This window comes from Haplochromis burtoni, unplaced genomic scaffold (genome assembly GCF_018398535.1).
Source record: "Haplochromis burtoni strain Fernald_Lab_line unplaced genomic scaffold, NCSU_Asbu1 Contig_35, whole genome shotgun sequence".
In the NCBI taxonomy this organism is placed as follows: Eukaryota; Metazoa; Chordata; class Actinopteri; order Cichliformes; family Cichlidae; genus Haplochromis; species Haplochromis burtoni.
Window position 1 is genome coordinate 1,219,638 of NW_024582396.1, and position 21,841 is coordinate 1,241,478.

Genomic DNA, 21,841 nt, shown 5'->3' on the forward strand with positions numbered 1-21,841 from the left:
AACTTTTCAATTCGTTCTTTCCTAATTTTTAGTTATTTAATTTAGATTCAGTTTTGTTTTATTTACACCCCACATAATCACAGCAACAGTCACCTAAAGCCCACAAAGACAAAATAGAGATGAATGCAGAGAAAACCCCAACAATAAAAACTACCCCCCATTAACAAGCACATGGCAACAGTTGGAAGGAAAAGCTCTCCTTCAACAGGAAGAAGCCTCCAGCATAACCAGGCTCAGGGAGGGGCAGCCAGCTGCTGTGACCAGCTGTGGGTGAGGGAAGGAGGGAAGGACAAAAGACGTGCTGTGGAAGAGAGCCGGAGATTAATAATGACTCATAATTAAAAGCTGAGAGGTGTGTAAACACACAGAGAGTGAGGAAGAAACATCATGAGAAGCTATCAGCAGCCTGGGCCTTCAGTTAACCAGAATCTATCGTTGTTTCACAGAGACACTCTGCTGATGTGTTTAAACGTTTGTCTTGTCAAATCCAAAAACAATAAAATAAAACATATCAAAGCCTGTCACATCACACAGCACTGTCACTAAGCTCCTGGCCCGTTTCTATGCATTAACATTACTGTCATCTTGTGGCCACAGTCAGCTACTGTCGCTGAAAATCTGAACTCTAAAGCATAAACGTGTCAGTTCCTGCCTCTCAATATAAAAAAAGGAAAAACTGTTTGTGCACTAAATAAAATGTTACACTTACCTTGAGGATTTTTCATTTTGTTTTGTTCGTTCTTATTTTTCCACCCTTATCTTTATCTATCTTATTTCCCATTTACCTTTTTTTACTTCCATCTTGGGAATTTGTTTGTACCTTTTATTTATTCCTTTAAATTTTACCTTTTATAATAATTTTATTCAGACTTGTTCCCCATGTTTGTGTTGTAGAAGCACATGTGGTTGTCTCCTTTGATAATCAGCACCCAGATTTGATCCACCGCCACCCTGGTGTTAGTCATGCTCCTGTTCCACTTGGCTATCTTCAGTACTGGATGACAAGCTGGGTTTAAAGATTAATGAGCTTCATTTTATTTATTTTACCTGCAACGATCGTTAAGATTGAATGAAGAATCCTCCAGAAGGAAGAAAAATGTCTTCCACCAAGAATACCCATATGAACACGTGTTTTATGTATGTTTTTTCATTTAACTATGCACTTAGTTGCATAGATGTTCATCTCTTTTTTACGCTTCCTGAATCATGACCTGAACTAATGCTGTCAACATTTTATTTGTGAAAAAAACTTTTAAAAAACTGGCAAATATTCACTGAAAATGGAAACAACAAATGCTAAACATCAGACAATTTGGAATATATGCATAAAGTTTACTTACAGTATCAAAGTAGAAGATTTTACACCTTTACCAAAACGTTTGAGGCACAAATGAGTGTTTGGGGTTATTTAATTAAAATAAACATGTTTTTAATAAAAACTCTCTACAGTGAGCTAAATTTAAGTCACAGGAATGTATAAAAATGTTGAAAGAAAATAACACACAATGAGCCTGTTAAAACACAGGATTTACTTAAATGTGTCAGATGCTGAACACAGTTACATGACTGATCACAAAGCAAAAAATAAAAAAAGCACTGCAGGAAAAAAGTGTCAGCTTTAGTGTCATTTTCAAAAAAACCCAAAAGACTGACAGGACTGTGCAAACACTGGTAATCTGGTTTGATGCACCGATGTGATTTAGTCAAAACTTTGGTGATGCATGGATGAACAAGCAAACGTGCAGGTTTAGTGCACACTCACAGTCCCATCACTAGTATGATTTTCGCTATGATTGCATCTAACAGAGGAAACCCAACGTTAACGTCCCAGGTGGAAAACAGCGCTGTCCAGAGTCTTAAAAAGGTCCTTCAGTGGAGTCACTCCCACCCTCCCACGCCCCCTCTTTTCTTTCCTAGAGCAGTGCATCTCTCTCGGGTCGGTGTGGTGGTTGATCTCCGGTGTTGCTGGTTCCAGTGGCAGCTTGTACGTGCCAGAGTTTCTAACCTGAGGTTCGGTCACACCTGGACTGCTGAGGGTCGGCCCTGCTGTTACCTCTGAGGAGTTCTGAGGAGTTTGAAAAGAAAGCTGGTCGTCTGTTGAGCGTGCAGACGCCTTCACGGTGGGCCGACTGCTGGACGTCTGAGGAGCAGAGCACAAAGAAATAAATAGAAAAACTCACAATATTCAGGTGTAAATCATCTCTGATCAGTGTCTGTGTAAAAACTCTCACACGAACACTAAACCGCTGAAATAAACAGACTTCAGAGGCCAAACTGCTTTTTTACAGCAGTAACTAACAAACCAAGACCGGATTACACCACCAACTCCAAACAGGGCCCCTCACCATTTGAAAAATACTAACTAAATACTAACCAAACAATGCTGAAATGCAGTATTATATTTGACTGCCGATGAACAATAATCTGAAAGGTGAAACCTTTTTGGATTTTGAACAGTTGGCCCTGCAGCCGTGCCAGCCCATTGTGACCAATTTGTCACATTTTTATTTTGTATTTTTCTCTCCAATTATTCGATTAGCTTAATGCATACGTACCTAAATCTTAAAACAGATAAATGTGTACAATCACCACTGAAAATAAACAGACAATAAATGTGAGCAGTAACAAAACTTAAGTTAAAAGCTGCATTTTCTATAGTCTTTCATCAAATTTATGGGAAATTTAAGTCATTTTATGCTCTTAATTTTGTTGATTTTTCAGGCTTTAAAACGTTTGAAGAACTCTCGGGAACCTTGTCGATGTAAAGAATTACTGCCTGTGGAGGCTGATGAGGCTGAAGAGAGCATCTACTTCTCTTCCACACTAACAGTCTTGCAGATAAAGAAGTACAGTTTGAACTGACCGTGATTCTTTGAAAACAGCAGATTCTTTCTGCTTCTTCTTCTTCTTTCTGCTCAGTTTGGGGGCGTGGCCTAAACCTAAACTGTTTTATGTTAAACATGCATTCACATACCCGATGCTTCTTTTCTTCGTGCTGTTGTTTTCCAAAAGTGTGCCCGACGCGACCTTTGTTGTTCATTTCTAGTTCTGAAATTTAAAAAAACAAAAAAAACAACAAAAAAAACAGATTTCTGTTTCATTCCACTAAAATTTTATTTAAAGTATTTAATGTTTTTAGGGGGCGTGAATAAACGGCGCACCACTGATCTGAATGCCGCCCCGCTGCTCTCCATCCTCCTGGTATGGGCTCAGGCTCACAAACAGGGATTTCAGGACTGAATCCTTAGGCGCCCCTATGGCAGACGTTAAGAGCACATTTCAGACACACAAATGGACATTAGACATTTTTGTACGTGTGGATCGCATCCTTACTTGTGGGCGATGAGACGTGAGTCAGTTGCTGCTGTGCCGGAGTTTCAGATGGATTCGGACCACCCGGAGCTGGACTGGAGGAAGTCTCCTTGATTGAATCCTGCACGATGCTGCAAGCTGGATCTGCTGGCTGCTTCACAGGATCAGACTCAGCTTCAGAGGTTGTGGAGCAACTATCAGGACTTTGTTTGACATCAGTTTGGACCTCACACGAAGGAGCCAACTCTACATTAGAAACGCTTTGAAAAGGACTTTCAGCTGACGCCGGACTGCAGGGAGGCAAACTCAAAGTCTCAGAGAGGGGGTTTGCAAAAAGGCTGAGGAAGGAAGCAGCAGAGGTTTTCTCAGGTTTGACTTCAGTTTTTAAATGTCCTTCTTTGCTGGTGAAATGTGCAGACTGTGAGGCTCTCACTGGGTCAGGTGTCGGTGTCACGCTCTCAGCGATTGGGTTTTTAAAAAGACAACTGAAGGGGATCTTCTGAGTCTTTTTACGTCCAGCTGAACAATCGGACAGAGTTGGAGTCTCCCCGCTGCACTCCGGTGACATTTTAGCAGAACAGCGTTTCTGTGCACCGGGTTGGAAGACAGATTTGGTCTTTCTTGGGTACCAAGGGATCTCAGCAAGCTGCTTTGCTGCAAAATGGTGAACGGCAATGTTTGCAGAGTCACTCGTCTTAATGGAGCCATCTGCAGGTTCAACAGGAGCAGAAGTTCTGCTTTTAAACTCTGAGACGCCTGAAGAGGTAGAAATACCCGAGAGATGTTTAGGAGGACGGGTGTTATCTGTAGGAAGCTGTGAGCTTTCATTCATGTCCGATTTGCTTTTGGAAGATGCAGGATTATCTTCATCTATAACAGGAGGATGCAAACGCTCCAGTTTAACTTCATGAAAAGCCATTTCAGCAGATTTCAGGGACTCTGGTATAGCTCCACATTGCTGAGTACCAGAGGAAAGAATAAGATCAGAGCTAGAAATCAGGCTGTCGTGCACTTGTAGGGAAGACAGGCTCTTGTACATTTTCTTGAAGGGTTTGTTTGGCTCATGTTTGATACTCAGTGAGACTTTTTGTACTTGATGTTGTGAACTTAAGAGAGGATCCTGGATTTCCTCAGTTTTTACACTTGAAGCAGTGAGCCTTTGACCAAGGGTGTAATTTTCCACTGATTTTAAGGACCTGAGGACAGCATCAACAGAATAGGGAACTTCCTTTTGTGTCGTGGAGCCTAAAGTGGCCTCGGAGGTGGTCTCTGCGGCAGAAGAGGTAGTAGATTCTTTGCTTTCAGGAGTATTATAGAAGCTAGGGAAAGACCTGTACAGCTGAGGTCCAAGCATGGCTTCCACTGAATAACAAACTGGCTCCGGGCAGTTACTGCTGGTTGATGAAGGGCTGTGAGGTCGGGCGGTGTCTGCTGCACACCGAAGAACAGCTTCATCTGTAACTGTGGCCATTTCTTGTATCTGGTGTACTGAGGGTTCCCCCTCTGTAGCTGCATCTGCATCTGCGCTGCGGTAAAAGTTAGGCCTGAAAAATAAAAATGTCCAGTGAAGGTAACGTGCATGGATTATCAGAAAAATTCCTGTTAAAGGCTAAAAGCATCGTAACAACTTAAGTTCCTCTTAGAATACAGCAGCGAGTCGTGTTCAGATTAATGTCTGCTGCTCTGTAGCCCAGAGAAAATGTAATCCATCTTTTATGTACAGTCTATGCCTGCACATAAAAGCCCATCTTCTGTGTCGTCGGTCTCATATTCATGAACTAATCCTTCAATTACACTTACTGCACGTGAGGATGAGGACATGTTTAAATTCAGAGGTGCATACCTGAGCGGGTCCATGAAAACACTGGGGGTCCCCTTTGTTTCTGTCATTCCTGCCTCCTCTTTGCTCGCCGGCTGTCCCAGAGGCTCCTGCTCAGCTTTTTTTGCAAGCTCAGAGAGGTCACGTTGCCATTTTAATAACTGCAGTGAAAAGAAGCAAAGCATTTACATTTGATTTCAGCACAAAGCAATGCATGCAAAACATTTTGAGACCATTTTCATGCCTGACTTCTCCATGCACACCTCATCCAACAGTTTTCCTGTGACGTCAGTAAGCGGCTCGTGAGAAAACTTGCAGTCTTCTCCTTGATAGCATTTTCCTTTTCTATGGAAAAACTTGCAAGGAAACGACTGTGCAGCTTGGTATAGGAAATACAAGACAGCCAACAACCTCCGCTTTCATTTGGTTAACGAGATGTGTTTGTGGCAGCTTACAACAGTATATCAAAGGATATTGTGCATGTACGGACAGCTCTCCCCTTTTGTGCAGAAGCCTTGGATGTAAAATTTACAGACTTCTTTGATGAGATCGTTGTAACCCTGAATATGCTCCAGCTGGCAACTCTCAGCCTGTATCCAGGAAAGGAAAGAAAGCACATTTTTCATTTTTGCAGTCTGAAAAAAGAGATTCGGGTAAAGTTAAATAATCAGCTGTGATGCAACCTGCCTTTAGGCATCGTCCGTAAAGAAAATGTCGACAAAGTAACCGCCCGTCCACCAACAGCGCATTCTGGTTCTTGAACTCCTGAGTCATGAACCTTGGCTTCACTTGAAAGTCCTAAAAGAAAGGAGACACAAGTTAAATTTGATTCCACTGAAGGATTACTTGAATTAATGTGTCCGCTTCAATAAATATTCCAACTAACGCCGAAGGATCCGAGTATCTGTTTGTACTGATGGCGTGACATGAAATGGCCAGCCAATCCATCATAAACTCAAGCTGCTGCAGCTCTAACCAGCTGATGGTGGATGGCGTCTTGCTTACCATCATGTCATTTTCATGTCCTCTTCCGCCTCTCCCACCTCTTCCAGACATCGGTCTTCCTTGTCCACGGGAAAATCTCCCTCTCCGTCCCTCCTTGTGCTGATATGGATCTTTCTGTCCATCCTTCTTCTTCAGATGTTTCTGCCTTTGAGATTGACGGCCTCTGTTGCTGAAGCCTTTGCTCAGTCTTTGCTCACCATCGCTGTTCTGCATTAAACACACTTTGTCCTTTGTGTTATCAGCTTTGGCGTTACTTCGAGTTCTGGGTCCCTGGGCTTGGACACACGGCTTCTGCAGAAAAATAAACACATAAAAATTTGATATAAAAAAAAAAAAGTTCTACATTTTATTTTATTAGCAGCTACCGGCTGCTCCTTGGCCACAAAGGCTCACCACAGCAGGTAGGTTGGTAGAGTTTTACACCAAATGTTCACATTATAGCACTCTTCAAGCTCTTCCCTTATCCTGCATGTTGTTGAACAGCGAGAGATCATGCAAACCAGACACTCTTCAAGAAGCTCCTTTCCACCACTCCTTCAGGCACTACCCACAGCACAGCCGTCCCAGCATCACTGCCAGTGCTTCCCCAATTCATCTCCTGTCTTCTCTTTCCCTTACTCATGAAGGAGCAGCTCATTTTCATCCCAGCTACCACACATTTGATACTAACCCCCCAACACTTTGATGCCAAACCCACCAGTGGAAGCTGGAGGTCACCGATTGATGAAGCGAACACATCTACATCATGATACATTCAAAGAAACAGCGCTTATCTGACACTGGCCCTCCTGTTTTTAAGCAACTCTCTTATGATTGGCTGTCGTAGAGACAGGATGGGTTGAACACAAACTATAACAAACTAAAATATATTGTTTTAATGTGTTATGTCAAACCTTAATGCCAAGGTTAGCTCACCTTTTTGTGAGATCCAAACAGCTCGCACTGAGTTTTCCTCTTTCTCCCACCTCCCCCAGGCTCATTCCTGCCAAACAGAGAGAGTGAGTGATGAAGAGGAGGCCATAAAAACAGATCTAACCCCGGTAAACTTTCATTAAGTACCGCTGCGTGACGGCAGGCTGACCCGCACTCTTCACTCCTTCATCCACAGCGGAGAGCCTCGAGAACAGGTTCGCAAAAGCCATCTTACTCCTATAATGTGCGTCTCTGTGTGTACAGAGCTCGGTCCGGAGTTATAAAGGTCCGATATCGAAAAACAAACAGGAAATAAACGTCTTTCACTTTACGCCGTCACGCGGATCACTTTATCAGAGGTCGCTCCAGCGATCGGGGTTTCGCTTGTGTACATGACGGGACGTTATTCAGCCGTTCACATTTAATTCCGTGTAAAAAAAAAACAAAAACATTTAATTCCGTGTTCGATATTTACGTCACTCCACGTCACTTCCATACGACAGGGTCATTGGGTTAACGCTACGGACGCTTGTCGCCGCCTAGCGGTGAAGATTTGTATCGTCTCGTGTTAAACCTTGCAGTAATGGCACAGCCCTGAAACCTTTTGGATTCTCACTTGATAACAGCGCATTTTTGAAGTTATTTACCATATTTGATCGGACAGTAATATAAAATACCAAGCCAAGTGTGTTAGACTGTCTCTCACAGAGTGATACTGAAATAAACAATCAGTGCAACCTGAGTTATCCACCTTTGTTACTTTTTTTAAAATGTAAGATACATTATTAAAACCATGATGGTATGAAGTATGTAAGATAGTTGACAATTCAGTTTAACTGGTCCAACCCTGGTCTCAGAGGTTCAAGGAGTCCAGCAGGTTGGGAAATCAAGAGAGCAGGAAAGATGTAGAAGAGCTGAGCATCACAAAGACCAGACAGAGGTGACAGCTTAAAAGTGGTTGTTATGGCACACTGGCAGCACTGGTAACGTTTAAAAGTTGAATTAACACTGTCAGCATGTGAGCGTGCCAGACAGAAGCGGGCTTACATCATCATGCAGGTGAATCAAAGAAAGCAGTACTTTAGACAGCATTGAACCAATACGTACACACACCTAACCTCAGATCTTGTGCCACATAAAGCACCTGGCCAAAAATATTAACTCCAGCTCAATATACAGGATGGGCCATTTATATGGATACACCATAATAACATGGGAATGGTTGGTGATGTTTGTGGCACATTAGTATATGTGAGGGGGCAAACTCCTCAAGATGGGTGGTGACCATGGGGGCCATTTAGAAGTCGGCCATCTTGGATACAACTGTTGTTTTTTCAATAGGAAGAGGGCCATGTGACACATCAAACTTATTGGTAATGTCACAAGAAAAACAATGGTGTGCTTGGTTTCAACGTAACTTTATTCTTTCATGAGTTATTTACAAGTTTTGACCACTTATAAAATGTGTTCAATGTGCTGCCCATTGTGTTGGATTGTCAATGCAATGTGTCTGCTTTGTGTGTGATTGGATCACCTTGTGTGAGCTACTGAACAAACGCACTTTGTCATCCGTCAACAGGAACAGCACAAGTTCAGATATGCTAAAAAGATGAGATAGAAGCCGGACTTTGTTCCTCCACATATGAGGCCGTCCCTGAGTCAGGTTTAAAGTTCAGGTCACGCAGACAGTTTCAGTATTACCTCACTGAGTGTCGCTCCCTCACTCTCTGAACTCTCTGTTCACACTGAGCTGCCTGTATCACAGGATGACCCGCTGGGCTCTTCTCGCTCCTGTCCTGCTGCTCCTGCTGGGCCTGTTCATCCACAGCGCTCTCAGTCAGGAGGCCGGAGACCCAGCAAATGCACCACCTGCACAGGGCCAAGCGGCTGACAGCACACAGGGAGAGGATGAAGATGGGGACTGGGGACTAGGGACCCTCCGCGACAGCTTTGAGGCCGTCGGCGGATACTTTGACTCCATGCTGGAGTTCATGGGCGGACGTGACGGAGTGTGCCAATACCGCTGCAGATATGGTAGGTCTGCTAGGTGAACATGTGGTATTACATAGTCTGGTATAAGGCCATGTATGCATCTGTGTTTGTATTATTGTAGGGCCTTTATAATAAAAAGCATACATAAATAAAATTATTGATAAACAGCAAAGCTAGATACCTGCACTGGAAATGGTCAGAGTTTCAAATTACGAGGTCAGTAAATATAAAACGCTTCAGGCTGCTCTAAACATTCAGTTTCAGGCAGCTTTTTTTCTACTGCTGGCTCTGTATGATGTCATCCCTCATCTGCGGTCTGTGACGAGCAGCAAATTAAATCCCCGATCCTGAAAAAGTTTGAAAAGCTGTGTAAAGTGTACATAACAAGAGAATGGAAGGATTTGTAAATCTCATAAACTCCTATTATATTCAGAATAAAACATTTGACGCTGAACGTTACACATTTTTAAACTGACAAAATGCAACATTTTGAGAAAAATGTTACGTTCATTTTAATTTGGTGGCAGGAACAAATCATAGACAGGTTAGCAGTTCAGCACCCGAAGCCATGCTGCTGGAACAGCTTGTGGTTTAGTGTTGTTTTGCTGAAATATGCTTGGCCTTCCCTGAAAAAGGGCGTCATCCTGATGGAGGAGCATGTGTTTCTCTATAACCTGTCGATACCTTTCAGTATTCATGGTGCATTTCCAGATGTGCAAGCTGCCAGATCCAAAGCCACTGATGCACCCGAGCGTCAGAGATGCAGGCTTTAGGACTGAGCACTGATGGCTGAACAAACCAGACAGTCCTGTCCTCTCTAGTGTGGAGGACACGGCATCCATGTTTTCTAAAAATAATGTCACATTTTGATGAATCTGACCACAGAAGAGTTTTTATCTTGGCCTCAGTCCATTTCAAACGTGCTCTGTCCCAAAGAAGACAGCGGATGATGTTCAGCTTTGCCCCTTCCCTCCTTATTCTCTGAATGTTTTAATGATAATCTGAGTCTTCAAGATTTTATGTTGTGTATATTACTCTGAGATTGTTTCAGACTGGCGCCCCACGTTCTTACACGTTCTTGCATGTTGGAGAGTCTCTGTCTCGAGCAAGTAGACAACGGTCTTAAACGAACTCTGCCTCCTTTTTTGAAGCATTTAATATTTAAAGCTTGAACAAAGCCGCTCTTCACCTTTGAACAGCCAGCTCTTTTAATTGTAAGAATGCCCTAAAACTGAACCCTTTATGAATACGATCATGATTCCAGTAATCCCAGTAATCATCTTATGATATTTCTAATAAACACAAATCAGCTGATTACAAATGTGCCCAGTTAGTAAGTATGTACGCACAGCTTTTGCAGATCCTCCTCTCTCACTCTGTTAGTTATCTCACCTGATAACTTCTTGATCACCTCCTTCTCTCGGAGCTAATAGGATTTATTCAGAAAGGTCTTGTACACGCTGATATTTGTCGCGGTTGTTATCTGAGCCTGGAAATGTACTGTGAACTCTGATAGGAGAGGTTTTATGTGCTGACTGGGTCAAACATCAAGTGATGTGCAACATGTCATCTATGTGCAAACATGGATCTATTTTAAATCCACGGGGGTATCAACCAGAGCCCAGCACAGTCCTGCTGGCCTGTTGCAAAACATGACCTACATTTTAATTAATTTTAATCGATTTATTTATTAATTGCTATTTCTCCCTCAGGTAAAGCGCCTGTTCCTCGTTCGGGCTACCAGATGCCAGAACCAAATGGATGTAGCTCCTACTTCTTCGGTCTTCCTATTCCAGAAGGGGTAGGTCTCTTCTGTCTGTTTAGAGCAATCGAGGCCCCATAGAGAGTAATGAGCATTTGCTTCTAATCAGAAAAAGTGTGAGCCAGTTTCAAGAGCTGCTGGAGCTTCGTCTTCTTTAGACTTCATGTGTCTCTCTGTGAATCTTGAACGTTAGAAGCCTCTGCTCTGTTTAGTAACCAGGACATGATTTTAGAAACATTGTTAGTGTGTTGCTCGTACATATCTTAGGATTGAGCTCCGCGCGGTGGGGCAGGCACCAAAACAGATGAACAAACAGCAAGAGAGCAAACCTTAAATTAAAAAGAGCACACGTTTAGGTTTCAAACTCCAGGAGCAGGTTTCTGGGTATTATTGGTAATAAAACAAAAATATGTGACTTTTTCCATAACTGAGCTGCGTACAGTTAATACTTTGTCTTATCCCTGTTCTTTTACAACGCTGTGTTCATTTGTGCAGCTCGGAGGAAATCTCGTTTTGATGAAAAATTGCTTCCAGCTTGTTATGTTACTTCAGCACAGCTGGAAACAGGAGACTTGTGATTTTTACACTGTTAGCTTATTGATTCTGGGAGCTAAATGTCTGCTCAGCTCTACTCAAGAAAACAACTCGAGCGACGCATGACGCTCAGTTCAGCATTATTTATTTGTTTATTGGTGTCTGCTAAAGTCTACATCTTTACTGTGTCTTCTAAGTAAAGAAGTGAAGTGATGAAGTGACAGCAGTAAAGACAGGAGGAAGGCTCTGTCTGCAAAGTAGTATATGCACTACATACATGCCAACACCTACTGTATATTACAACTATTAATTAGTGGAGTTTCCATGAAGGAACAGCAAAGCAGGAGGCTGTGGGAGATGCTTTTAAAATCCAGGAGAACTTGGGAAAAACAGGAGTGTATGCAAGTAGACTGGAGGAAAAAGAGGGTGAACTCCACCTTTAATAAAGGCACTCAATCTAAAAGCATCTGAGGTGTTTACTAAAGAAATATTACTTTGTTTATGTAATAAAAAACACAAAAAGTCCACACAGAGAGGCGACAGCAGAGCTGTAAAAATTTGTCCGATGAAAACCAAATAAAACCTGATCTCAGAACAAACAACAAACCTATTTCTGATGGAGCTAATAATGCTAATAATGCACTTGTACACAAACACATTGATCTTTCCTGCTGTGTGTCAGATGGACATGGGCATCCCTGCCATGACTAAGTGCTGCAATCAGCTGGATATGTGTTACGACACCTGCGGCTCCAACAAGTATCGCTGCGACTCCAAGTTCCGCTGGTGCCTCCACAGCATCTGCTCGGACCTCAAGAAGAGCCTCGGCTTCGTGTCCAAAGTGGAAAGTCAGTAATATTTTAACCTTCCTTTCATGCACCGTCATGTTCTTCTTCGTGATATTTTAATCACTGATCTCTGACTGTAATCCGAGTACGTCAGCTTCTGTTGATCCTGTGCTGTCCTGTTTCTTATTTCTCAGCATGTGAGACTGTAGCAGACACTTTCTTCAACACAGTGTGGACTTTAGGCTGCAGACCGTACATGAACAGCCAGAGGGCAGCATGCTACTGCCCGGGAGAGGAGAAGGACGAACTTTAGATGAACAACTGGATCTTCTGTGTTTATAAAACAGCGTCAGCAGCGACCACATTCCCAGGTGATTTTGCTCTGAGTTGTGGTGTTGCAAAGGTGGAGTAATTTATTAGGAAGTTCTTGCTTTTATCTTTTTTGAATTCCTCATGAAAACTGTATTTGTGTACATGTAGAGTTGGTTTAAAAGTCTTTAACGATACATGACGGAGTTTCAGAGACATTAACTGGTTCACAGCACACAGCTGCCATTGAGTGTGTGCTGCCTTCTTTTATTTGATGGCGCATTACTGACAAAGTCAGCCCTTAGTTAAAACCATAAAAATACAGGAGAAATTTTGTCTGTATGTATGTGAAGTTTCTTCCTGTTAAAAGGGAGTTTTCCCTTCCCACTGTCACCAAGTGCTTGCTCACAGGCTTTATTGCGATTGTTGGAGTTTCTTTCTAACATTGTCGGGTCTTTACCTACAATATAAAGCGCCTTGAGGCGACTGTTGTGGAGAATTGGTACTGTAGAAATAGAACTGACGTGAACTGAATTTCTTTTGCATTAAAAACAGTTTCAAAGATAAACAAACACTAAACCTTTTGTCGTTCCATCATTTGCTTTGCACACTGAAGGACTGGACAGATGTTTTCACACATCTATTAGTGCTAGGTGTAACTTGCTACTGTAATCACATTACATTTTTTGGTCAGGCAGTAATATGATTCTGCATGAGCAGTGATAAATTACAGCAATGCAATCACATTACAGACACTAGTAATCAAGCAATTACGTTATCACTCACAGTGCAGAGGGTCTTTAATTACCTATAATGGACGTCAAGTGTGCCTTTGTCCTTTTAACACAAAGAGCACATTTATCTCAGTTTTCATCTTATCTGTTTAATTTGCTGATAAAGTCTTGTGTGCTGAAACACTTCAGGTCAAACACGACAATGCTGTGATTATAACGGTATTCTAAGTTTTATTTAAAATGTGGGTGACTTGGAATTTTGTGATGTTTTCTTCATCTCAGGCCACTTGTTAACCAGTTCCCAAGTAACTCAAGTTTCAAACCTTCCCCGAACATGAACACGACTCAGGTTACTTCCTTTATGAAAGACATGTTCAACATAATGTGAAAAACAGACCTGAAGGTGGCGCTATATAAAAAGCCTGAGGATCCTTCCACCATCAGCTGTAATTTATGTTATTTAGGAACTCAGCCACAAGCTGTCAGACCATGTGAAGCTACAGAGAGGAGGCAGAGTCACCAACACCCTGCCAACTAACCGCAGAGGTCCAACCCTCCTCTGTATGTCTCAGTGTGTTTGTGCAGCTGCTGTAGGTCTGTGGACTCAGTGGACGTTTTTATTTGTTCTTTTAAGAAATAAATAAAAACGTCTTTTTTTTTTTAGACTTGCATTTAGTTAACACTTTTCTTTATGCTTTCTTGTGAAGCTGGCAGGTGATTCTTGTCTTGAAGGGTGCTATATAAATGAAATGTACTTACTATGTGGCCCAGTGGTTTTGTCCATATTGTGTAAATGTACAGTTAGTTATGGGTCAACAACATGCACGCCTGTTTTTGTAAGATTTCTTTATTAGTGTGACAGAGTGAATGTAAAACTGGAAACTGTACAGGCTGAAACATTTTTAACGATGAAAATATACATTTCTCATTAACAAACTACAGTACGGCCTACAAAAAATAGTTCTTGTAATCAACATTAAACAAAACTGGTGACATTCACAGAAGCACAGAGCTAAAACATGAAAGCAGACCAATAATGAACTGCAAAAATCGATTTCAGATGACAGAAAGGCGTTGGAGGTCAGGGACAAATGTGGAGGAAGAATTAAACATGTGAACAAGGCTGAAAAAATAAAAATCTTCACCGGACACAGACGCCTGGAAAAAGGAGAAAAAAATAGTTAGCAGACAGGATCAAACACGTTTACATCAGCAAGCAGTTAAAGAAAAATGTAAATTCAAAAAGAATTTTTCAGGACTTAAAGACATGCAGCTCTTTTTCACTGAAGCTGTGCTAATGCTGAAACCACTGCTGATAGTGGCTCTGCTGCATGAAATCAGCACTTGCTGCCAACAGATTTCATTAAAAAAAAATTGAACCCCAGTTCTGCAAACAACTGCACGTAACCATCAGCACGTAAACCTTTGGAAAAGTGAGCTGGTTCTCTCCAAAGGAAGAACTGGAGCCACACTGGGACATGCAACGCTACTGAGAGCAATAACCTGCAAAAATATGCCGGCTGTAACAAAAGTTGATTTTTTTACAGACAGAAGCTTCAACAAACATTCCAATTTCAACAAATTTACATTTCTGAAATGATTTCATGGTTCAGGCTTTAATATTACAGTCACGCTGCACGAGCTGTGTGTGATTGTTCAGCCAGTGCTCAAAAACAAAGATGGAGAACTGTAACCTGCAGAACCAGAATAACCTTTTAACTATGAATCATAGGAAACGTGCCAGGCTGCAGTGGAATTATCCTTTAATTTTCCTTTGAATATACTTACTTCGTTCAGTCTATCTCAGAGATCAGGGAGTTTGCCGGCTGCATGACTTTGGACTGAGGCATCTGGCTCGTGTTCTTTACCTTCTGGTTAAAAGCTTCAAGCTAGAAAAATAACCAAAGAGAAAAACGATTTATGATGACACGATGATGACGGCTGCCACAACAGGAAACTCGGAGCATAAAGCAGGGAAACAATTCCAGATTATAGCAGAGATAATGTAAAACATAACGACAGACTGAGATCAGGATTATGAAACTGAGATTCAGATGAAGTAATGATACTCAGAAAAGTGTATCTAAGGTTTTAAATGACATGGTTGACAACTGTTACAGATGCAGGGCATCAGTCATGTCTTCAAATGTTTAAAATTCTAAAAATGGAAATGATTTTAGTGACGTGTGACAGCGTCTGCTTATGCTTAAAATACATATTGACACATCTTAAGTGTCTCAGACGCAGTACTGGGAATTCTGCTGAAGTTGATCCTCAGACCAAAAACACACATCAAAGAAATACTTTGAGCTTCCTGCAGTTTTAGTTTTAGTAAAGAAAAAAATAAAGTAATAATCCATCCCCAGAATTAGATCTTTTTTCATTTTTTGCATAACAAAATTGAATAAAGTTGGGCTAAATTTTACCATCGTACTACTAAATGTTTCTGATTTAGAAGAATCTTAAAGTATATATGGAGCATTTTATTATGTAAAATACATTCATAAGTACAGGAGATAAAACACATGAAATTTTTAGGGCTGATAAAGCAGACAAAGCATCCATGGTACCAATGCTCTGTTCCTCTATGCCACAAATATCACATCAGTGAGAATCTGACACATCCAAGATACTGATGCTCACACTGGGATTAAGAATTTCATGCGGATATCTCCTGCACTTAAGAAGTTATGAGGGTCAAAAATATATTTAAAAAAAGAAAAGAAAACAAATTTGTACCCCTTCTAACTGAAAATGTTCACTGGATGAAGGTGACAGCATGCATGGCTTCATTAAATATACTGAATTGTGCTCAGTGTCCTCTGAGTCACTACATTTCATTATCAACAACAACAAAATACCTGGAAGACCTGAGCAAGGCAAATAATGGCACAACCTAACCTCTCAGCATGGCATGGCCTCAAGAGCTGGCCAAACCGACTGAACACCAACCTTTTTCCTCAGGTTCGCCTTTATTTCCTCCTCTGTTAGCTGCGGCTTCTGCTCTTTTAACTCCTCAGTGCAGGTGTCATTACCCACAGTCTTGGTGCATACCTTTGAGTCCTGTGGTGCCAGTGGTGTCTTCAATGCATTATTGTGTTTCTCTAAAATACTTTTGGGATTCCTGAAATCTCCCATAGGTTTTTTGCGACCCCGTCTCCAGTTGTGTCCACCTGTGAGGCTCTGAGAGGATGCCTGCTCGGTATTGATGACTCTCAGGCAGCGAGAAACAGAGGCTGACCCATCTTGGCCTTCGCTCACAGACAGGTCCGGGTTTGGAAATGAGGCACTGTTTGTAAGAATGCCGGGATCAGGGAAAGCCGTGTTAGGTGCCACTACAGAGCCAGGAAAGTGCGGGTAAGGTTGGCTGCTGGCAGAAAGAGAGGGAGGAGTGTTGTACTGATTGTACGACCAGTAAGGATTTGTAGCACCGCTGTAGTGGCCACTCTGGCTAAGAGCAAAATGTGAGTACTGAGACAAAATGTAGTCTGGATATGGAGAAGCAGCAGGATGAGGAAACACGGGATTTTGTGAATATGGATAAGCAGAAAAATGTTTTGAGTCTTTTCGCTCTCTGTCCCTCAGTGTTTCTCTGCTGTTCCATTGATCTCTGTGTTTCAGTCTCTCTCTGTTTCTTTCTCGCGAGCGGCTTCGTTCGGCCTTCCGCCTCCGTTTCAAATCTCTGCTGCGAGAGCGTCGACGGCATGAGGGGCTCGGGCTAGAGCTTCTAGAGGCTGACCTGGAGGAAGATGAGGACGAGGAATTTCTGTGATCTCTAAGAGAGCGCCTCTGCTGTGTCTCGTCCTCCCCTCTGCTCTCAGTCCTCCTCCTCCCTTCACTCTTCCTCACCCTCCCTTCGCTCTTGCTCCCATGCATTCTCTCCTGACTCTGGTCTGTTTTGCTGCTCCGCAGAGGAGAGCCTGATGAGGACTTCCTGCGATCTCGATCACGAGAGTGCTTCTGGCGGCTCTCGTGCTCCTCTTTGCTGTTCACACGTTCGTTTTTTCTCCCGCACAGCCTCTCCTGAGTGCGGTTTGCCAGTTTGCTCAGCTCGTCCACGTCCAGGTTCCATCCCAGAGTTTTAAGAATGCTCTGCAGCTGTTCATGCTGCTCACTCACCGATAACGTTTCTTCCTCCTCCTTCTTCTTCAGTGCCACCGGAGACTTTAATCGATTACTAGAGCCCAAACTGTGGTCTCTTTTGCTCTTCTTCTTCTTCTCCTCCTCCTCACCAGGTAAGAAGAGCCTCTCTCGAGTAGATGAGTTAGTCTTTTTCTCTCTACTGTTGGTCTTGTTGAGGCCTGCCAGCAGGTTTCTACCATTTGACTCGCTGTCACTGTCATCACCGAGCCCGGGAATTAGGGCACCACTCTTTAAATGCTGGCTCTTACTGTCCTGGTTGAGACCCTTCAGCAAGGGTCCACTTTTCAACGACTGGCTCTTGCTTGCCCAGGTGAGGTTCAGCCTAATGGGCTTAGTGTTTGAGAGTTGGTTCTCACTGGGTGATGTGGCTCCAGTATTTAACTGTTGGCTTTCATTGGCTTGGCGGAGGCCCGTCAGCTGGACTCCACTGTCTGACCGCACACTGTCTTTGGCTTTGTTGAGTCCAGGCTGTGGAGCACCACTGCCAGTACCTTCACTGGACTGGCTGAGGCCCCTCAGCGAGGCTCCAGTATTTAATCGTTGGCTTTCCTTAGCCTGGTTGAGGCCCGGTTCACCTTCGTTGGCTGTACTGAGTAGACTCTCATTTTTCTGACTGAGATCCTTCAGTGAGGATCCACTCTTCGATCGATGGCTCTCACTTTCCCACCCGTGGCTTAGAAGAATGGGTCTAGTTTTTGAGTGCTGGTTCTCACTAGGTAGGCTGAAGCCTGACAGCGAGGCTCCGGTATTTAACTGTTGGCTTTCACTGGCGTGGTTGAAGTCTGTCAGCAGGGCTCCACTGCCTGCCCGCTCACTGTCACTGGCTTTGCTGAGTACTGGCTGTGAGGCACCGCTGCCAATACTCTTGCTGGGATGGCTGAAGCCTTTCAGCGAGGCTTCAGTCTTCGACCACTGGCTCTCACTGGCCTGGCTGAGTAACAGAATGGCTCTACTGTTTGAGCACTGGTTTTCACTGGGTGGGCTGAGACCTTGCAGTGAGGCACCACTAAACAACCGTTGGCTTTCCTTTCTCTGGGTGAGGCTTGGCTCAATGTCATTGTCCATGCTGAGTATACTTTCACTGGGCTGTCTGAGGCCCAGCAGCGAAGCTCCACTATTCAGCTGTTGCTTCTCAGTCCTAAAGGGTGGATCTGATTTGCTCTCCACGTCAGGGATCTGAATGCTCAGGGGCTCCTCACCTAAAGGAAGATCCTCTCTATCATTGCTCATAATCTTGTTAAACTTTTCGATGTCCACGCCTTTGTTGAGGATGCTGAGGAAGCGCTCAAAACCCTTGTTGACATTATTTTCATCCTTTGCTGGTGAAGAAATGCTTCGGCCGAGAGGTGGCAGTGACACACCAGGGACCTGAGAAGGAAAAAAGAGATTACTGTGTCATTACTCAGAGAAGAGTAGAAAAGTAAAGCATTCTCATGTTGATCAAAGCTTCTTCTTATTTTATGATTCATTCATATAATACTGCATGTAAGTGGAGGTATGGTGTGGTTGAAATACAAAGAAAAAGCAGAAAAGCATCAACTGTACAACCTCGCCACAGTCATCCTCAGGTTTGAGCAAGTTGATGTCGACTCCTTTGTTGAGCACGCTGAGGAAGCACTCGAAACCCTTGTTGATGACGTCCTCTCTCTTAGCCGGTGATGTAACGCTTGGGCTGGAAGGAGGCCACGCAACGTCAGGGCCCTGAGAAAGATCAGAAATTCACTTTACTGTTGAACCAGCAGATTCGTGGTGAGAAGCTCAGATGCTGTCATAAAAAGGATAATTACATGCTGCCATGATCCAGGTCTCAGGTAAACACGTCTGAAATTGTTCTCAGCACTTCCAAATCATCAGCCACTCAAAAGATAATGGCCATATTTCAGCGTTTTATAGCACATTAATAATGCTAAGACAAAAGATAACATTAACATTTACTACTTCATTGCCATGACACAACAGAAAGACTGTCAACTGCTGGATCAACAACATAAGGACTGTACAGTAACAGCAGCTGGTTATTCCTCTGTTACAGAGGCACCTTGAACGCCTTCGTCACAAACAAACACTAACACCACAAACATTGTAATTTGGGGGAAAACACTGTTATTCACACACATCCTGGTGGCGGTCAGAGGGCCTGGTGGCGCCAGTGTCCGGCAGCCTCGCCTCTGTCAGTGCGCCCCAGGGCAGCTGTGGCTACAATGTAGCTTGCAACCCCAGTGTGTGAATGTGTGTGTGAATGGATGAATGACTAAATGTAGCGTAAAGCGCTTTGGGGTCCTTAGGGACTAAGTAAAGCGCTATACAAATGCAGGACATTTACATCCACCCGAAATGTTTGTTCCAATCACTTCAGCTGTAACGGCTTTGTGTGGCACGATATTAACCCCCGATTCTTTTGTCCCCGTGATAGAACAGAGAAAACCGACTCAGTGTGTTAAAACATCTATATTTCTTTTTATTCAATAATCTTCCGGAAGAGAGAGACCCCTGCACAGCTCAAACGCCAGCTGCAGGATCTCTAACATTAGAATCATAAACTGTGCCTCATAAAGGTTTTATTTTGGTACTTTACACGTCACACAGTTTCAAACATTGCGTATATGGAAAGTTCCTCTTTTCTGTGTCTTATCTATTAATATATCTGTGCACTAAAACTTCCTGTTTTTCAGTCTGGCTGAGCACTTTGTGAGTCAAAAGTGGCCTTGCTCTACAAGACTTCATTATTAAAGTACATAAAACAATATAATAGGAAAATAAGGATACTAAGGATATTGATTTCATGACACATACCTGTTCACTGTAAGGTGGTACAACAGTGTGTCTCTTCTTCATTAGAACCTTCACTCTGAGCTTCAGAGGATGCTGTTCCTGCAGCACACCGCCTTTGCTCGGGCAGGAGGAGCTCCTTCTCTCTCTGGCCGACTGCACCTGAATAATAGAAAAAGAAAGCTTTACACATGAACGAGATTTTTGAAATTGTAACAGTGAGTCACTACGAGTCTACAAGTGATGAGGTTTCATTTCTTTTACTTTATATTAGGCCCTGTGTTTTTCAGCACTGAAAATCTCATGTAGATATTCCCTGTATAAAAAAAATAAGGCAAAAATCCTATGTACCCTACTTCATCTAAATCTCAAGTATTTATAATATGAAGGTCATATTTTTTGTTATCCAAATAAACAAAAACAAAAAAAGAACAAAAACATCTGATTCTAAGGGGATCAGGTGGGTCGTGCAAAAAAAAGAAACACACTTTACTCTGAGAGTCTATTCAGTGCTCCTCACCTTTGAGAAATAGCTGAGGTATTGTCGCTGCATCAGAATCTCCTTCACTCTGTCTCTTAGAGTTTGACCTACACACATAGCCGGAGGCTCGTCACCGGAAACACCTGGTGGTGTCTCCACAAACCGCGTTTTCGTGGCGAGTGTAGCTTTCTTGTGCATAATTCTCTCCTCCATCTCTCTGAGGAGCTGCTTGTTTCTTGCTAGCTCTACATCCTCTTCACTGTATGGCAGCGGCTCTCTGTCCGGGTCCTCCACCTCTGGGACTTTACTATGAACATGATGAGATGAAGAACTGAGCTCTTTCCACCTCACATCACTCCTATGTGGTTCAGGAACAGTATATCTCGAGTGTTCGTGGTAAGTGTCCCACTCTCTGTAACCTCTGGAGGCATTCCCCATGCTGTGGCGGCTTGGCTCCAGAAGTCTCTGGAGTCTGTGGACAGCATCTTTCCACTCACGTTGATTCATTCTGCAGTCTCTCCAAGTGTCTAAAGCAGAAACAGTAAGTAAGAAATATGCAGCAAGTATGGGTAAAGATAGATGTGTATGTATATTGTGAAGCCATTACATCCTCCCATAATGTAAACACAAAGACTATTTTGGACCAGCTTCGAGCTTTCATGTTGTCTTTATGCTTGTTTCACAGCAAAACCCTCAGCGTTAGCTTACATGAACGCTCCTAATGAGCAAACACAGAGCCAACCAAAGTAACCAAGTAACAACCAAACCCGGCAGCCGTCACATCACACTCGTTAACGTGTGGACAGTCGGTCTAACATACTGTAAGGTGTTTACACAACTTAGCATCGTTGCTAAAAAGACTGGTCACCTACTATTGCCGTGGAAAACGAGAGCTTCTTCTTTTACATCGTGGAAAGATTTTTCATTTTTAAGCTAAGAGCCACTCGGACCAAGAACAGTGAAACTCCAACATTAATGACGTTTCGGTAGAAAAAAATGGGAACCGTTAAAGCTAAACGAGCTTTTGGTGTTAACAGAAAGAGGCCATTACCGATCACATTGCTTCGGTGGTGTAGGTGAGTGAAATGTGACAGCAGCGCCCCCTGCAGGACAGAGTACTGACACTGCAGGAGAAAAACAGGTCAGGTGGTCGTAAGCGCCCCCCTCAAAAAAAAAAAAGATTCCTGGGCTGCAAAGAATTATCATTTTATAAATTTACTTACCAAATAAAACTATTTATAAAAATAAATGCATTTAGAAGCAAAAACATTTCACTATCGC

General features: G+C 42.9%; 3 protein-coding genes across 4 annotated transcripts; 1 reads left to right on the top strand and 2 right to left on the bottom strand.

Moving 5' to 3' along the window:
• Window positions 1-838: 838 nt before the first annotated feature.
• On the bottom strand, window positions 839-7,525 carry LOC102310719. 2 transcript variants are annotated; one of them, XM_005919232.3, is made up of 12 exons: window positions 7,196-7,525; window positions 7,052-7,118; window positions 6,137-6,427; window positions 5,819-5,929; window positions 5,607-5,721; window positions 5,395-5,504; window positions 5,156-5,292; window positions 3,618-4,856; window positions 3,334-3,572; window positions 3,162-3,254; window positions 2,975-3,048; window positions 839-2,140 (listed from the first exon to the last, which is right to left on the bottom strand). In XM_005919232.3, the coding sequence occupies exons 1-12, from the start codon at window positions 7,276-7,278 to the stop codon at window positions 1,820-1,822; spliced, it is 2,880 nt and encodes a 959-aa protein (XP_005919294.1). In that variant the 5' UTR covers window positions 7,279-7,525; the 3' UTR covers window positions 839-1,819. The 2 variants fall into 2 exon arrangements, with proteins under 2 accessions (XP_005919294.1, XP_005919293.1); XM_005919231.3 differs by having other exon boundaries at window positions 840-2,140; window positions 3,334-4,856; window positions 7,196-7,524.
• Window positions 7,526-8,723: 1,198 nt separating this feature from the next.
• LOC102311225 (group XIIB secretory phospholipase A2-like protein) lies at window positions 8,724-13,012 on the top strand. The gene is made up of 4 exons (XM_005919233.3): window positions 8,724-9,082; window positions 10,753-10,841; window positions 12,019-12,184; window positions 12,319-13,012. The coding sequence occupies exons 1-4, from the start codon at window positions 8,815-8,817 to the stop codon at window positions 12,435-12,437; spliced, it is 642 nt and encodes a 213-aa protein (XP_005919295.1). The 5' UTR covers window positions 8,724-8,814; the 3' UTR covers window positions 12,438-13,012.
• A 222-nt stretch (window positions 13,013-13,234) lies between these two features.
• On the bottom strand, window positions 13,235-21,728 carry LOC102311550 (histone-lysine N-methyltransferase, H3 lysine-79 specific). Its single transcript, XM_042219578.1, has 7 exons — window positions 21,433-21,728; window positions 20,600-21,087; window positions 20,104-20,241; window positions 18,859-19,011; window positions 16,120-18,678; window positions 14,956-15,056; window positions 13,235-14,325 (listed from the first exon to the last, which is right to left on the bottom strand). The coding sequence occupies exons 2-6, from the start codon at window positions 21,065-21,067 to the stop codon at window positions 14,961-14,963; spliced, it is 3,414 nt and encodes a 1,137-aa protein (XP_042075512.1). The 5' UTR covers window positions 21,068-21,087; window positions 21,433-21,728; the 3' UTR covers window positions 13,235-14,325; window positions 14,956-14,960.
• Window positions 21,729-21,841: the final 113 nt, after the last annotated feature.

Excerpts from the sequence above, each read along its gene's own strand:
- LOC102311225 (XM_005919233.3), top strand. The coding sequence starts at position 8,815 with ATGACCCGCTGGGCTCTTCTCGCTCCTGTCCTGCTGCTCCTGCTGGGC. Across the intron at positions 10,842-12,018 it reads GTCTTCCTATTCCAGAAGGG|ATGGACATGGGCATCCCTGC; the intron begins GTAGGTCTCTTC and ends GCTGTGTGTCAG. Across the intron at positions 12,185-12,318 it reads CTTCGTGTCCAAAGTGGAAA|CATGTGAGACTGTAGCAGAC; the intron begins GTCAGTAATATT and ends CTTATTTCTCAG.
- LOC102310719 (XM_005919231.3), bottom strand. The coding sequence starts at position 7,278 with ATGGCTTTTGCGAACCTGTTCTCGAGGCTCTCCGCTGTGGATGAAGGA. Across the intron at positions 5,722-5,818 it reads TTTACGGACGATGCCTAAAG|GCTGAGAGTTGCCAGCTGGA; the intron begins GCAGGTTGCATC and ends TCCTGGATACAG. Across the intron at positions 4,857-5,155 it reads GTTTTCATGGACCCGCTCAG|GCCTAACTTTTACCGCAGCG; the intron begins GTATGCACCTCT and ends TTTATTTTTCAG.
- LOC102311550 (XM_042219578.1), bottom strand. The coding sequence starts at position 21,067 with ATGAATCAACGTGAGTGGAAAGATGCTGTCCACAGACTCCAGAGACTT. Across the intron at positions 20,242-20,599 it reads ACCTCAGCTATTTCTCAAAG|GTGCAGTCGGCCAGAGAGAG; the intron begins GTGAGGAGCACT and ends TCTATTATTCAG. Across the intron at positions 19,012-20,103 it reads TACCACCTTACAGTGAACAG|GGCCCTGACGTTGCGTGGCC; the intron begins GTATGTGTCATG and ends GATCTTTCTCAG.